The sequence below is a fragment of the Platichthys flesus genome, chromosome 6, assembly GCF_949316205.1.
Source record: "Platichthys flesus chromosome 6, fPlaFle2.1, whole genome shotgun sequence".
Taxonomy (NCBI): domain Eukaryota; kingdom Metazoa; phylum Chordata; class Actinopteri; order Pleuronectiformes; family Pleuronectidae; genus Platichthys; species Platichthys flesus.
In genome coordinates, this window is record NC_084950.1 from 16,010,646 (window position 1) to 16,027,940 (window position 17,295).

Below are 17,295 nucleotides of genomic sequence, written 5' to 3' on the forward strand. Positions count from 1 at the left end.
GTAATTCTCTGATAAATACTGAAGTTTAGCACATAAACATGCTAAATTAGGATGGTCTTATATTGAGGATATTTACTATGTGCAGCACTTCTAGAAATCTGAGTGAAAACCTTTGGGACCAGTGTAAAATTATGCAGTATGATTCATCCATTGAGAAACAACTTCAACTGTGGCCCACAGGGAGCTGTGTGTGTGTGTGTGTGTGTGTGTGTGTGTGTGTGTGTGTGTGTGTGTGTGTTCAGCAGAATGTGTCAAAAGAAAAGTCCAGCACTCTGCCAATGATAGAGAAGGCGGATTTAAAGTTCCTGGGCCAAATCTCCAGCAGGCTGAGAGATTAAAGCTGAGTCTACTGTGTTCCGGTTTGTCTTTTTCAAGGTTCTCGCCTCGACAAACACCTCACAGCCACGGAGGCAAGAAAAACAGGAGCATGAAAAATAAATGAAAGAGGACGTTTTCTTTGCATCACAAATAAATGGGCAGAATTCCTCTAGTGTAACACAGCAGTGGTGATGGACCTGCATTGCAGTATTTTGAAATATTTTGAGTATGTGCTCAACTCAAAATGTGGATTTTCTAAGAGACGTCAAAGCAGAAAAGTATTTCACGCTGCATTTTGTTCATCCAGAGCCGTGACATCGAGCTGAGAGCGGTTCAGACAGCCTCAGCTCATAAAAAACACGTTCTTATGTAAAGGCAAATATTGATTTGTCCCATACCCTGCTGAAAGGCTGCTCATTGGATTGATGAGACGAGAGAGAACTGAGAGCGCTCTGCCTCCCGTTCCTGTCCAACAGGAGGGGAAATGAGACCTGGGCTGACACTCTTCAAGTCTCAGCTCTGCCTGGTGATAATACGACAGCTCTCTGGTGGAAGGACAGCCGACTTCTCTTACACTTCACCCTGCTGGCTCCAGTCCTTGGTCTATGGACTATATGTCCTGTTCTCCTTTTGTTACACGCTAAAAGCTAAAAGTGCAACCTCAGTGTGATGGGCTCCTTCAAAATGTTGTTGCAATTGTTTCAATTTTAATGCTGTCATTTAAAGGGCAAAGCCTGTGTTTTGCGACTATATGAAATATATGTTTATAAAATACTATTTATTTGTACACCTCCAAATTTTTTTTTTATCATTGGGCCTGGATAGAATATAACATCTTAAATATCAATGATTCAAACTGTTCTTGTAAACAATTCTGATAATTTGTAGAAAATAATGCTTAATTAATTCTCTAATACTTTTTTGTGTCTGTCTAAAGTTAAAACTACACTCAGAAACTGACAGTGAGGCTCAGCAGTTGGGAATTTGACCCTGAGAGTCAAGATTTCCTGAAGAATCAGCAAACTCATGTTTCAATATTATTTAAATTTTTGGATTTAAATGTACAGAAAAGAAACAATGGTGAGCTTAAATTCGACCATCAAGCCACGTTGAGCTTCACCTGACTGAAATATCTGAAAATAATCCGTCATTCATGGTCCCCTGAGGACGACCCCATGTGAGTTTGGTGACCCTATGATGTTTCCTGTAGCTAGGTCCTCAGATCCAAATGTTTTTATTTCAGGTATTTGGTTTATGCCTGTATACTAAAAAAGAATGACACTGCCATCAGCCTCATCTGTCGTGTACTGTGTATTCCACAGCCATCGTCTTGACAACATAAACACCTGCAAACACATGGGACTCTGTTTCATCTCTATCATCCCTCCCATGTGAACTGGATGTGGCCTAGGTCTTGGTTTTTACTGAAATGTATCTTAAAGTCAAATGGAGAGTCAAGCTTTTTCTTAACAAATGATTCTTTTAAAGAAATGGTTTCTGTTTTATCTTTTTGTGCGGAGCAGAATCCACACATGACATCCGAATTTCACAGCAGGAATCACATTTAAGGCGCCCACACTGGAAGATAGAAATCTCTTCTCTATCACAGCCCCACTTTATCATTTAGGCTTTTAAGATCATTGTTTATTCTGACGAGTGCTTTTTGTAGTACATAATTTAAACATAAAAGTTCCCACCCAATGCATTTAGACACTCCTGATATTTTGATGGGCTTTTGCAGGAAACACCACCCACACACTTATATAACAAAGCAAGCCGAAAGCAAAACTTTTAGATGGGTTTGCAGAACTGAAATGAATAATATACAGTAACCTCACTGGTGTCAAGTCTGATGTTTTTACATTAGTCAGGGCTAACTTTGTTTCTCGCCATACTCAAGGAAAATAAGGACATAAATAACAGACAGGGACAGACAGAAGGGGCTCACATTGTATTCTGTTGGGAGCAGCCAGCTGCCCCGCAGGGACTCAGACATTATTCACATTTCACCATGAGACTGAATATGAGATGAGAATAAATCACTCATGTCGACAAAAGCTCGGAGGAGACAGATGAGGGTGTGAGAGGAAGATAGGGTGAGGGAGGGAACTGAGGGACTTCATAATGCATCAGAGGAAAGTCTTACAGTAAGATTTCATTTGGGGTTTCACCAGAAAATAAGTGGAAAGCATAGTTCAAGGTTTTTTTTCTCTTACTGATGTAACAATATACCACAAGCAACTGCCTGCTCAAGGTAATGCCAATGAAAACAGCCAATACATAATGATTTATACATTTTATCGCGTTTGGACCGAAGATGCCCACACTGGAATATTTGCAAGTCTTCATAAAAACAATAATGTCAGAAGACATTTTCATCCGTGGGCTCAAACAATAACGTATCAATTACCTTGAAATCTGTTAAGCTTGCTTTCTACGTGGGTGATAGAATAAGATTCCAGGCAGCCTACAGTAAACTCAGGGGGAAGGCAGAGCTGGAGATGAAAGCATTGCGGGTGGAATACTTCTGCACCAAAAGGGCCTGATTGCACTGGGCAGAGCTGATGATCTCAGGTTGCTTCAGCTCTCAAAGTCACAATGCTGCTGCTGCTGTGTAAATGCCAAACCTTTCGTCTCTCACTGAAGTTCAGCGCCTGAGCATTTGCTTGGGGCGAGAGCAAGAGCTCTCCTGGCTGACATTTTGACAGTGTGGGTGGGGAGATAAATGTGAAGACACATCTCCCCACGGTCGCCATTAAAACGTACGTTGTCACACAGTAGATGGATGTTAATAGTCTTGTTTCATTTACAGCTTTTCATTAATCAGCCGCAATAAAGAGATCAACATGATGAGGCATGTTGTTGCACTGGTACAGCTTAATGGATCTTCATTTTTCCCTGTGGCACTCTTGCAATATTATTAAACCAAATGCAAAACTAACCCGGGACTGAGTCCATATAACCAAACTGTTGATATTGTGGAAATGCTTGTTTATTGGTTTCTGAAGGACATGCATCCACTCACATTAGCCAGTTGGGGGCTGTTCAGTGTAACAGCGTTCTCATCAACAATAACTGCTGCTGTAACTGTCTCTCCATAATGCATCTGTACCATAGAATGACACGTCAACCTCCTCCCACTATCCAGAAATAAAGCTAAAAGATTCCGGATACAAAGGCTGCCATCTTGCAACTTTTGAGCAATTGTCCCATTCACTCACATGGAGGCGACAAGGTTTATGACGTATGCTGCAGCCAGCCACCAGGGGGTGATCAGAAGCATTTAGCTTCACTTTTGGGTGTTGACAAGTCGTCCATCTTTTAAACAGCTCAGAGAGAAATAATCAACTTTGACATCCTCACTCCAATGTTTGATTTATTGCCAGAATGGAAGTGTAGTGAGACACGGGAGACACTGCTAATGCTCACAGACATGAGTGAGCTCATCTGATGTATGCACACGCAGCAACACTGGATCTTTGGCTGCAGCAATAATGTCTCATCAATAGTTGTTTTAGCTGAGACGTGTTTGTTTATCCATCAATAAGTATCTTAGGCAGAGCGTTAGAAAGCAATCAACCAGCACTGTTAAACTAATCAAAACACAGTGCCGCTCTGTTTGTGATGGGAAACCTTCATGTTTGGCCAGAACAAGGCACAAACATTAGATTTTGAAAGCAGAGAGAGATCTCAAGCGTGCCGTCGTGGAAAATGAAGTTGCAGAATGATTAGAGCTCAGAACTGGTTCAGTTCATCTCTGCAAATACCTTATCAATAAATCCTACAAATTAGATGAGGGAGTCCAAAGAGGCAAGTAAAGCCGTTTTCAGACATGTCCTGCGGGTAAAGTCCGGAAACGTGGATACAGAGTTTACCCAGAGTTTGCCATTCCCACATGCACAACGCAGCGGGAGGTTCGTGCTCACAACAGAAACGAGTCCTCTGCATTATTCAGGTTACAGTTGGAGCAGCCAGGTGCAGCACACAGACGCAGGAAGAGATGCTCGGCTGCGGAGATCACGGGATCCTCACAACACATATGTTTGAAGCGTCTTCATCTGGAAATCTCTTGGTAGATGGACGGTTCTGTTCAATTGATCATTATTGTAAAAATAGAGCCAATAAAGAAAGGATGGAAAATCCAATCCTGTCGACATTTACTACCTCATCGGTTTTTCAGTTCCAATTGTAAAGTGTTCCGTTTGGAGGCTGTTATCTTTCCCCACTGCTTTCTCTCATCTCATCTCATTTTCATCCGCTTATCCGGGGTCGGGTCGCGGGGGGAGCAGCTCAAGCAGGGGGCCCCAGACTTCCCTTTCCCGGGCCACATTGACCAACTCTGACCACTGCTTTCTATCAGACCAAACGTTTTAAGACCACTTTCTCTTTCTCTTAAATAAAGATGGTATCTTTGTCAGAGAGATGGCAGGGGATAAGTCTTTCATTTTGCATTTCTATATTTGGCACTTTAAACCCAAGAGAGTTACTATGAAGCAGTTCTTGTTGGATCTACTTCTAAGAAACAGAAAGAATTTTCTGATCAACAGGAAATGAAGTTAAAACATGTGCATCTTTCGGGGAAATGAGTTGAATCTAAATATAGACCCATAAGTATCCATAAGTATCCTCAAATACAATTTTTTTTGTCCCCTATCTTGTCTGACTGATATGTCTAATTCGGTACAGCCTTGATTCGCAGCTCTAGCATTAGTATATATTAAACAAATAAGCTGAAATCAAACTGGTCATACAGGATTGAAGGCTCAGCCGGAGTTCTCTCTACTCACATGTCCTTGAACAAGACACTGAATCCCAGGCACCTCCCAAGGCTTTGTTCTGCCACCCACCCTGCACTTGATCTGACCTTCCCACAGAGAGCCAAGTGGAGAGAAATGCTGAAGACACTGCAGACATGCTGGGAGATGACAGAGAGGAGGATGAGGTTCTGAGGAGGAGGACGATGAGGCAGACAGACACCAGAGAGCTCAACTGAGTGAAGCATGCAGCGTTAGAGATAGAGATTTTGATTATCATATGTTTGGCCTACACTACCACACTGTGACCTGGCCCAGATTCCACGTAGAATCCTGGCACTTGGGTGGTCCGCTCCTGTTTGCCAGATCTGGACCAGAAGTCAGCCATAGCAATACCACATATCAACCAAAGGTGGCCAAAAATTTGCCCTTTTACCACATGGCCCCCTTTATGTTCACATCCAGATCACACTTTGCAGAGAGCACCGCATGTTTTTCCAAAAAGGGGCAGCATTTGTTTTGGGATATTTGGGCCACATTAGCCATTTTACAAGTGGGCCACTCTGTTGTGAGTGGTCCACTTGTTTCAGAAGTGCTGCATCATTTCCTAAAGTGACCCACATCCACAAGCTATCTGGCTATGATATCAACTGCATTTTGCAATGTCGAGAAGAAGCACTATACAACCCACAATCCTCTGATTGAATACTGATGTCTCCGATTGGTGGAGTTCACGCTTACCATGGAAATATTTTCCACGACCGTGAGAATCATGTTGCTTCAATCATATGGTTTAACCAAACATTATGTTTACCTTTGAGTTATAGGGGTGAAAACCACAACAAGATTAAATTTCAGGAAGACAGGCTTGAAGTCATTTGAAAGGAGTCATTCATAAGGGTTTATTGGATGTGTTGTTCCTTCTCTCTCAAAATAATAATATACACAGCCTCGAGATCAAAAGTTTTATGGTCATGATTCATCTCGTACCTGGTGGACCTGGATTAAAACTCTTTTTACAAGGATTTTCCGAAACGTCAATTAAGAAAATGAATGGGAGATTTACTTCTGGAACCAGAGCTGTTGTACAAGAGGGCAGTCACTGTTACGCCCTATAAAACCTACAGGGATGCAGACTGTCTTTAAAGTAAACTGTACATGATGCCATGTATAAAGGATACGTACTGACACATTTAGAAATCATACATTTTGAGAATAAACCACCTGAGAGCAGCACAGACACATGAGACATGGCTTTCATCCAATTGGACGTTATCGCCTCGGCCACAGCTCCAAAGATAAGTCCGCTCATGAAAGTCATGAGGCGTTGGCTGTGGCCCGATGAGGAGAATAAATCGATTTGCTGGAGGGTAGAGGTGAAGGAAGAGAATGGGCTTGCACCTCATCAATAGGCCCATTACCTTTTTCTGTTTCAGATTTCCATGGACCGAGTCTGGCAGATGACTGGGTGAGACTCGTGAGACTTTCCCGCTCACCAGAGCCCACCGACTGTTGCCATGCCAACAAAAGGTATAGCCACAAGGCATGAGTGTGTATAGAGGCTGCATGGTATCCATGTAACGTTTCATACAACATAGCATGTAAGCTGCATCGTGAGAGAAGATGTCACCTCAATTTTGACTCTTGTAGTTGTTTTTATTCATTTTTGACGACAATGTAGTTTCTGGCTTCAGCTCTGGCTCCTCAGAGGACACTGTTTACACCACTGAGATAAAACCACTGTTGGCTCAGTTTTTCCAACGGTCCCTTCTGCTCCAGCAAACTAATCTCATTTGAGAAGAGGTTTCACGGAAAATGAAATGTGTCACATGCACGGGTTAGAAATCAAACTGGAAACTGCTGCATGTCTCAGAGAAGAGACTGGGAGTCAACATGCTTGTTATGCATGAGCAGTCCCATCTCTGACACCTGTTGACAATGGGATGAAGTGGACTGTGAGCGCATCTCTCTGGAGGAGGTTGTTTTCCTGCCATTTTTATATGAACCCAAATACATCCTGTTACCTAATAGCTCCTATTCCAGGCAATAGATGTTGTGGGATCAGTTGAAATTGTTAAATGGAAGTCAGCGTTTGAATCCAACGATAATTGAATTGTGCTTTTTCTTTCTTTCTGAATAATTATGATTAAAGTATTTTCAGTTACTAACCCTAATCTAGGTTTATGTTGTGTAATAGTCCTAGTATGTGTCTTTCATGTGTTTCATGTGTCATACAAGTTGTATTACAGTATGTTAGTATCTACATCATGGATAAAGTACAACACATATAGACTTTACAAACTATGCAGGCTGTCAAAAACCTAAAGAAATATATTATTTAAGTGACAGAATTAGGGTTCAATGAACGTTAACATAATTAATGGCAGATCCATTAAACCTTGAATTTCTGACACCTGGGTTAGAAGTTGCAACTAGAACTTCCCTCAGGTCGGAAATTAACCTCAGAAGGTCGGAGGAACCTTACCAGCCCCGACTACGAAATCCAAGATGGGCCCTCCGTATGTCAACAGTAGTGAAAGCTGTAGTTTTTACTTTTATAAGCCCTTCTGTCATTGAGTGTGCCTTTATACATAGTACTGTCCAAGTACTGTCTGTGGATGCTTTACTACGGTATTAGCGTGCGTGAAATGCTGCGTAATGCGTAAGACCTGGTTCATATTGGTTAAACATATTTAAGACTTTTTTTTAATCAAATTATTACATTTTAGACTTTAAAAGAGCCTGTGCAAAGCTTGAGGCCATAAGTGACATGGGTTCCTGCTCAATTTGTACACAAACCAAAAGTACATTGGTTATTGATGTATGTTGTTGTTTCTATACATATACATAGAGCATGGTCATATCATTTACAGCAACCCACTTTAGAAAATACTGCTGGGTAATAATTTCCCTGATTCTGGTAACATGAGAGGCAGTAACTGGAGCTAATGCAGGAGCTGATGGTCAATAAATGTAACCTTTGCAAGCTAAATGGACTTATTGTGACTCGAATCAGTGGCTTTGACTGATCCTGCTCCAGGAGGTAAAAGGCTGACATGTCCAGCACTCTCTCATGGCTGCTGGCTCTTCCCTCGTCCAGGAGCTCAAGCAAACTGTGCTGCACAGTCTTCACTAATGTCACCAAAAGAGAAGAGAAAGCTTTTTAAAGTGAACTCCCCCACATTAAACGGCTCTGTACATCGACCTCTGGAAAAGAAATAGGAACAGTTTAACATCTCAGCAATTTATCATAACGTCGCCGACAAATCAAAGCGAAGCACATTCACCCACTTACTGTGCTGCATCCGAATGAATCGACTGGAGAGGGAAAGATAAAGAAAAAACCTGAGGCTATTCTTAAGAGGTGGATGAGTTTAGATTTGAGCTTTTAATTAAGGATTGATTTTTAAAGTGTTGGATCTCGTAGATCTGTGTTACAACTCCGTCAATGAGTGTTTTCACCGGTCCATTTGTCCGATGGTAGATTTTTGTTAATTAGCAGGATGACTCAAAAAACAACAGAAACGATTTATCTTGAAGGGGTGGAGCATTAATGAAGTGTTTGTGTTTGATTCTACTAATCTGTTTTCACTTTCTTCATAGAAAGTGTCAAAAATCGATTGATGGATCTTGATGTAAATAAATCATGTTTAGACATGTTAAGGGCTCTGATATTTAGGACCGTGTGCAATTAGATGCAGATCTAAATATAATAGATCTACTGATTTAAAATGTGGTTTCATAAAGGGACTTTGAGGTATGCAGCTCAAGTCGGTTGGTATTTATGTTTATGAGCAAGCTGATTTCTCAGAAATTTGGTCAATAACAGTTTAGGTCAGAGAAGAACCCATGTTCTTTTCACCAAACTATTTGTAGTTGTGAGATGGGGTGTTTTTCCAAATTTTCACCATTTTCCGAGGGACATCTTAATCCAAAACTAAATCAGGCTCATTTAGGTGACTGACATCCATGAGTGTTTGTAATTCGGTGCAGCTCGATTGTATTTAAAGAGACTGTTGGTCCTTGGCGGAGGTGGACTGGATTTATATGGATCTTTTCCGGCACGGCAGGTGGAAATGGGGGAATCGAACGGTGACCTTCTACAAATCATCTGTTTTCAATAAGTGCATTCAACTTCATGCAGCCCTGTGCAGCGCTGACTTCCCATGATGCCTGCTGGTCTTAAAACAATACATGCTGGTTAGAACGTTCGTCCAACTTCATCCAGCGCTGCAAAACGTCTCCAGGTCACGTGACCTTAAAACATCGCAGGAGGGAGCCAGCTGGAGTCAGACAATACAGATGTTCCCCTCCAGCTGCAGCAGCTCTGTGACGACAGAACTCTACTCTGATTGGCTAAAGACTTCCCTGACACGCATGATGTGTGGTATGTTTTTATTCTATGATGCGTTTTCCTGCTGTATATATCCAAAAATGAAGTTAATTTTATACCCACATTTTTTTAAATATAGGACAATTATCTACCTCCAGGGGTGGACTGTACATCAGGACATGTCATGGTACTATGAAGCGAGCTCATCATATCCTTGATATCTTTCTGTTATCCGTCTGAACTTATTTTTTTTCTTCTCTCTTAATACATACAAATTCTCAATATTTATTAAACTTATCCACATAACCGCAGGAATTCATGTACCTGATACGTAACAATGCAACAAATCTCCGAAAAACCATGAAATCTGGCATACAGGAGGGAAAACAGTGACACCTAGTGGGTCCACGCGAAGGCAGGAGGAGCCGTAGTGTGATTCTTTTGTGAAGTTTTGGTTTGTCTGCTTTTGTTTCTATGTTTAGGATGTGTCCCACGTTTCCCTTATGTGGGGATTTCTGGATTTGTGTTCTGTGCACTCTTCACCATGAGGTTTACACCAGCTTCATATCATACACCAGTCCCAAATAATTATCACATTTACAAACACTATTAATAATAGTCATTCATAATTGTTATATTAATAACAACAAAGACAAGACAACACACACGACACTGCTCCATTATGATTCGCGCTCTACTGAGATCTAGTTTGCTTTTGGGAACACCAGTTGAAAAACCAAAATATTACCATAAATCGACTGACACTAAATCGTTTATCACTGTTCACTGATGTGCCACGGACACAGTGATGTAGGAATTAGATTCTTTGCTTATCCTGCAGACACAAATACAGCAAGTGTGCACGTCACCACATCATCCAGACCGAAGCCAGTGAGGATGTCTTATTAGGAAAAAAGATTTTGACAAGCACACTTGCTCCTTGCTCCAACCTCTTGTCCCTTGACTTAACACAGCCCCATTAGAACCCAATGAGGCTGTCTAGAGATATCAATACATCAAATGTTTTATATTCCTCAATAATTATCCAATATATACCTAATGGGAACCCAGTGTGGGAAAAAGCCTGCGAGAGGCTGGCTGAGTTTGAGAGACCACTGGATGGACAGGGAGAGTGGAATTTAATTATACTGACTGCTGAAACCCCCTCCTCCTCCTCCTCCTCCTCCTCTCAGATATGTCTTACGCTCGGCCTTCATGTGTCAGCTGGGGGAAGAGAGAGAGAGAGAGAGAGAGAGAGAGAGAAGCAGAGCCTGCAGAGTGTTTCTGTCTACCTCTGCATCATGTGGCGCCAAGTGTGAAATTGTTGCCATGGTTGGCTGGTGCACCTGCGTGGATTCAAGTCTCTGAAGTGTCTGAAATTATGTGGAACCAGTCTTGTCGCGAGAAGGAAACAAAAAGCTATTAAACCTGGATTAAGAAAAATAACTGTTGGTGATTAGACTGCACTCGTCACAAAGCTCTATTCCTGTGAGCGCTTGAGTTCCAGGCTGGTTGAAGACTTCAGTAAATCCCTTTCTGGAATAGTTAATTTCATACTGCAGATTCTTACAATTAGTCTTTGGAACCACAGCAAGCTGCTCCCTAAACCACTGACATGCTGGTGCTTTCCCAATCATCCAGCATGAGTTTACAGAAAACGCTACCTTGATCCCTCCCAGTGACATCAACAGCGCAGAACCCCGTCAGAAAAAATGAGCCTCAGAGAACGCAGCGATCAGTGAGGCTCTAACGAGTTTGTTCCAGAGGTGGTGTTAATTGTCTGTGAAGCTCGCATGCGGCGAGGTGTCTGAGAGTTTAAACATTTTTGCAAAACAACCGTCAGCTGCAGGGAGAAACTACACCACCCACTCACCTGTGTCTCCAAATGCAAACAGAAAATATCAAGGAGAGAAAAGGATGAAGGTTTTTCTTTGATTGTGACATTTTATTTCTGTCGAGTGGATCATCAGAGGTATCACACATTTCAGCAGGAAGAACATTGGATTTTAAGAGGAAATATTATCCTTTATATATTATTCAGCACTGTCAAATTGTCTCCCACGTACAATAAAAAAATCTAAAAACGTAATCAAAGTTCCAGTTTGGAATTTATACTGTATGCACATGATAGATCCAGTAAAATTTTTATAAAAATCTATAATTTTTGCTAAGTATAGCATTATTAACAGTGTTTGACATTATCCCAAGAGTTTTGCAAATTGCCACATTTATTGAAGAAATGATTTCACGTAATGAAAAAGGCACTGTGCTTTCTTAGTAATGTGTAAATCAACTGACGTGCCAGTGTTAGGGTCACAAACATGTGTTTATGTCTGGAACAGATCACAGATCGTCAGCTGTGTTTTTGACACAGAGAACGCTGGGTAAAGAGCATCAGAAAACCTGTGCTGATAGGAATGCATTAATACTAGACTGCCCCCTGGTGTCACATTAAAGAATGATAAAATACCCTCCTCAAAGTCGAGGAACACTCCCACCCTCTGCAGCTTGTCTACGTCCAGAGGAACAGACACCTTGTTGTGCACGGCTTCCACCTTCCTCCGGTCGCAGGCGACGCACCAGGAGAAGCTGTTGAAGCCCAGACGAGAGTTGTCCCTTTGGCCCTTCCTCTCTATCTGCCCCTCGCTCAGCCCCACCTTCCATCGACCCTCGTCCACAGGCACGCTCACTTCCCAGTACCAGCGGCCCCCTTCCAGGGCCGAGGAGGCCAGGACTTGCGGGAAGGAGCTGAATCGAGCTTCGTGCTCCATGTAGATCTGCTGCGTCTCGCTGTACGTCACCTTCCTGTTGCTGTTTGACAGCTGCAGCTTGGAATGAGCTGTATCTGCATCCAGGATGAGGACGGTACCATCTGAACACAGGAAATGAAAAAAGGGACTATTTTGAGATCACATCTTAGAGTAAGACTTATTGAATGTGGCACTTTCAGGCTGACAGGATGCTGTGATTCATCAGAGTGGAAAGGAAACTGGTGCAGGGATAAAGGTCTTTTCATACTGAAAGTAGTTTGCGTTGCGCTTCATGCTTTGTTCAGAGCAAAAATTTTTGGGTAGAATGTTTGTCACTACTTACACTAATATCCGGGCTCCTGATCATTTCAGATTTCCCCCCCTCTTTCTCTTTCTCATGAAAATAATATATCAGGGAACTCAAACACAAACAATTTTAAGTCGTCCTCCATTGCTCAGTACGAATCTGGCGGGCAACTTCACTTCTACTGGACACGCGACTGTTCCTCACAGCCCTCAGCGGTCAGAGTTCAATATTGTTGAGCCTTGACCGTAGCACGCACAAGAGGCCGTTGAGCCGACATGGATCTCAGAGCGTAGCAGTGCCTGTTGTGTCCTATCTAAAAGAGCCTTAAGAAAATGTCTCACAGAGCAGTCTGTAGAGGTCTCCGTCTTCCCCAGGCACGGTGAGGGTGACGGTGTCCAGACGCTTCTCGGTCCAGCTCTGCAAACACTTCAGCCGGGCCTGATCCACTTCTTCTGGAGCCTCCGACTGCTGCAAACAGCGTCCCAAGTTACTGCCGCTGGGGGGAAAAGGGGAGCAGAGAAAATTATATATTGAAAGTATACATAAACTCATATACAGTAAAACAAGCACACTCTGGTAAATATTTAGCAAACAAGGTTTGATAAAGATTTGCTTATTAAAGGCCAAACAGAAAGCACACACATGATACATCTACAACAAAAGGCTGCAGTGTTTCATAGAATGAGTATCGTCATTGTAACATTTCTTCTAGTAAAACTGTACACAGCGAGGACAAGGCTAAGCAACCCTTTAAGACATTTTCATAGAGAATACACAGTTGTTGGATCATTCAGCTATTGACATGTTCAACAAAGTAGAGAATCACTTACAGTTGGGTCACTTTGCTGTACTCCTGCCATGTGAGGAAGAGCAAAAAGACATTTTCTTAGGGTTAGTTTTCAACAGGATTTATGAAGATATTTTACCAACAAACAAACAAATGGAAGCACACAACTCACCATAATGAAGGCCTGCTCCTGAACGCGTTGGTCTCCCTTGGCATCAGCCAGCTCCTCCAGGGTGTGGAGGCCCTGCTGGATGGAGAGCAGGTTGCTGCTGAGGAGGCTGAGTTTGGCCTCTAGTCCCCCCAGAACCCTGCTCTCCTCCTTCAGCACACACTGAAGAGTTGACTGCTCCTCCTGCTCCAGGGCCTCTCGGATGGCTTCGTACTGCTGCTGCACTCCTTTTCGTGCCTCACTTAAAACCACCTGGACAGAAAGAATAAACAATCAAGATCCATATAAAGTTATATATTTCTCATTTGTCATCACAAAAAATTGTAGTTTGGTCCCATATCCCTTCAGATTCATTCTCTTTTCAGTTTCTGATCAGTTAGGGAACAGCTTGTCAGATTCTCAGTGTTTGTATGACTTGTGGTCCTGTGTGTGTGTGTGTGTGTTGTCCAAATATTACAAATGATGAGGGAACCTTAATCACACTATCACAATTTAAATAGACACATTATGGGGACTTGTCTTGCTTGTAAATATTTACATTTTACATTGTGTGCTGCGCTGCAACACAACAGCGTCCCAGCAGGACCAAAGGGAATGAATCTCACTCTGTATTACTGAGCAGTTGTGTATTAAGATTAGTTGTCTTACTCGGGACGTCTCTTTCTTCTGCTTAAGTTCAGTCACTCTGCTCTCCACTTGCTGTTCGGCGTCCTGCAGTTGTTTGATCTCTTCTTTCAGGTTGCCCTTGGGGAAAATGTGCACAATTTTTTTCACGTAATTATGCTAAAGACAGGTTTACATCAGGCTTCAACTGTAACCACCACTACTATGCATCTACTACGCCCAAATGATACATCACACATTTGATTACATCAGTCGATTTAAGCATTTCAAAGTCTGAATCTTTATGTAGAAATACTAACACTTCTATTTTACAAAATAAACATTGCAGAAAATATATGATTTTTTTTTATACTTTATATTAAATAATTAAGTTACTTTCATTCGTTTGATATTTTATATGCTGAATATATTTGGTTGGTTGTATTTGTTTTCTTTTTATTAACAGTAAAATATCCAGCCTTAAATACATTTTGTTGTCATAAGGTAATAACGATAACGTCATCTTATTATTGAAAGGAATTACAGAATTATTTTTTGCATGTATCTGCTGATATAAGGGATTGGATTTATCGGTATCAGAAAATATTCGCTCCCTAATATTGGTCTTGGCCTTTGCCTGCAAACATCCAGTCGGGCTCTGGTATGTACCGTATGTATGGTTCTATAATTCAAACTCACCCTGAGCTCTCTCTCTGCCTCCCGGATGCTGATGCAGACATGGCCGCGGTGTGAGCCTATGACCGTACACACCGTGCACACACACACTACACACTGCCGACAGTAGATCCGGTTTATCTCCTGGTGCTCCTGGCACCTCCAGGGAGAAATGTCCTCCACTGGAGGAACCAGGGTGTGATTCTGAAACACTGGGGAGTCCAGGTGGGGGCGCAGGTGCTCTGAACACATGGAAGCTCCACACACTAGACAGGTCTTCACAGCAGACTGATACACCGTTTTGGGGCAGTAATGGCACGGCACAGGGCTGGAATATTTGCTCTCCGTTGTGTAAAAGACACCAACATTGCTTGAAGATCCTGAAGCAGCCGGATGTTTGGTGAATATCAGAGGTGGCTTGACGTGAGGTACAGGAGACTTATCTTTTTCAGGCTGTGAGAACCCAGGAATTGAATCCAAGTTGGCAGGTGAGGCCGGTGTCTTTGGTGATGCGTGACTTCCTGTCACTAGTGTGTCTCTTTTTGGGGTTGTAAGAGGAGGTGCCTCACATATGTCGACTTCATCCGAGCTGTCAGAGTCAACCAATGTGACGACCTCTGCTTTACGCTGACTCTGCTGGTTTGAGGCGTCTCGTAGCGCATCACTTGCAGGTGCTGCCTTGCTGTCAGACTTGTCACTTGAGGATGGGCCATCACCGCTCTCCGTCTGTGTCGATTCTGGGCGCACTTTTTTCTCAGATGTCTCCAGACCAGTAGACCGCTTAGAATTGTCTGAAATGGAAGCGGTGGGCATCTTGAGGTCGATGGGGCGCTCACAGGGAGATTCCACAGTCGATCGCTTCGTGGCAGGTTGCTCTGGTGCAGGGGTGCTGGCCTTTCTCTTCCCCAGGAGTCTGCTGGAGAGGGAGGGCCGCTTCAACGCTGCGTCGAGTTTGTTCTGCTCATCATTATTGGATGTGCCTAAAAAATAGAGCAGAACATTGATTCAGCACCTTTACAACAATACTTCACATACATTCATACAAGTTGGCTATTGACCAGCACCACTGCACTAAGGTGTGTTGACCTGCAGCATAAAAGCATCTGCAAGAGTAAGCAGCGACTTTCAGATTTTTCCCAAACTCATCGTAGTGGCGATCTAGTTTGCGTTGTCATATCTTTGGAGGTCGTCTTTACACACAGGAAGTTAATCCAGACGCTTGACTTTTTCAGCATCTGAATGCAAAACATAAAATCCTGTTACATAAATCTATCAGATAACAAAAAAATTTAGTCACTCCTAAAATCCCTGATGCTTCATCCACAAACACTCATTATCTAATTACATAGAGGTGAAATGCGGAAAACTTATCATGGTGATTTATGCCAAACACAGGAAAACTGCATGGACTCAAATCCTACTTGACAACGCACCATAACAAATGAGTAAGACCTTTACTCTCTCTGTGCATGTTGTTTTACATTACAGTCACTAAATCAGGATGGTTTGGTTTATATTTAATAACATATTAAGACTGTATTATACTGTACATTATATACTGGTAGAAAGCATTGAACAGTAAGAACCAACTTTTAATTCTTTACAAAAACGTGATCTGTGGTTGGAGCTTGTATTCATAAGAAAATAATGAGAAATGTCTGTTATAATCTGCAATAGACCAAAGTGGACATCTGAAGATGCTTTGTGTTGTCTGAGCAACAGTCAGAAATAAAAACAAAAGATCCTCCCTTTACTGACACGCAGAGAAAATTAGTTTTTTTTACAGCATTTCAACTTTGTCATTATAGCTGTTAAACCTTGTATTATGAATTCATTATGAATTTTTAACATATATTATATAATGAGATTTATTTTTGTTTTGCGTTAATAAGAGAAGATGTCGAACATCGTACAGATCGTTAAGTCACGTGAGGGTAAGTGTGATAAATGAATACGGGCTATTCAAATAGAAGTTGATTGATAATGATGCTATCATATTATCAGTCACCGGGGCGAATTGTCTGCACTCTTACTGCTTTAGTTACAATTTGCTGAAACTACTTATGTATATTTACTCAAAATGGATGTCGGTGATTTAAGTGTAAAGTTGCTGCATGTGATGACGATGAAATCCAGCCAGCTCTTTATCAGGAAGTAGCTCCAGAGTACCATGAGCTAGCCTGAGGTTAACCCTGAATGTGATAACAGTGTGTTAGCCTGTTAGCCTGTTAGCATGTCCCCGTGGACCTGCTTGAATCAGCTGTGGTCACAGTCACACATCCACTACTCCCAGTCTCCAGCAGCTTGTACCTGCAGCCCATCGGCCCGGGGAGGACATCAGGCTGCGGTCGAACGGCAGAGTGCTGTACACGGTCTTACACCTCCACTCCGGACAGTGGTACGGCCCGTCCGGTGTGACGCTCCACAGGTCCCCGATGCACCGCTGACAGAAGCGGTGGTTACACTTCAGGGTGACGGGCTCCATGGTCAGCTCGCTGCACAGCGGGCAGCTCGTCGGGGTGTCCAGCAAGTTCCCCATTTTGTTTCGACTGATGTTTGGCTGAATTGGCTCCTGTTTCCGAGAAGGGAAGCGGCGGGG

General features: G+C 42.5%; 1 protein-coding gene across 1 annotated transcript; it reads right to left on the minus strand.

Annotated features, from left to right (window-relative positions):
• Positions 1-11,323: 11,323 nt before the first annotated feature.
• Positions 11,324-17,295, minus strand: si:dkey-29p10.4 (E3 ubiquitin/ISG15 ligase TRIM25). The gene is made up of 7 exons (XM_062390563.1): positions 17,007-17,295; positions 14,721-15,676; positions 14,067-14,162; positions 13,422-13,670; positions 13,293-13,315; positions 12,804-12,958; positions 11,324-12,277 (listed from the first exon to the last, which is right to left on the minus strand). The coding sequence occupies exons 1-7, from the start codon at positions 17,233-17,235 to the stop codon at positions 11,733-11,735; spliced, it is 2,253 nt and encodes a 750-aa protein (XP_062246547.1). The 5' UTR covers positions 17,236-17,295; the 3' UTR covers positions 11,324-11,732.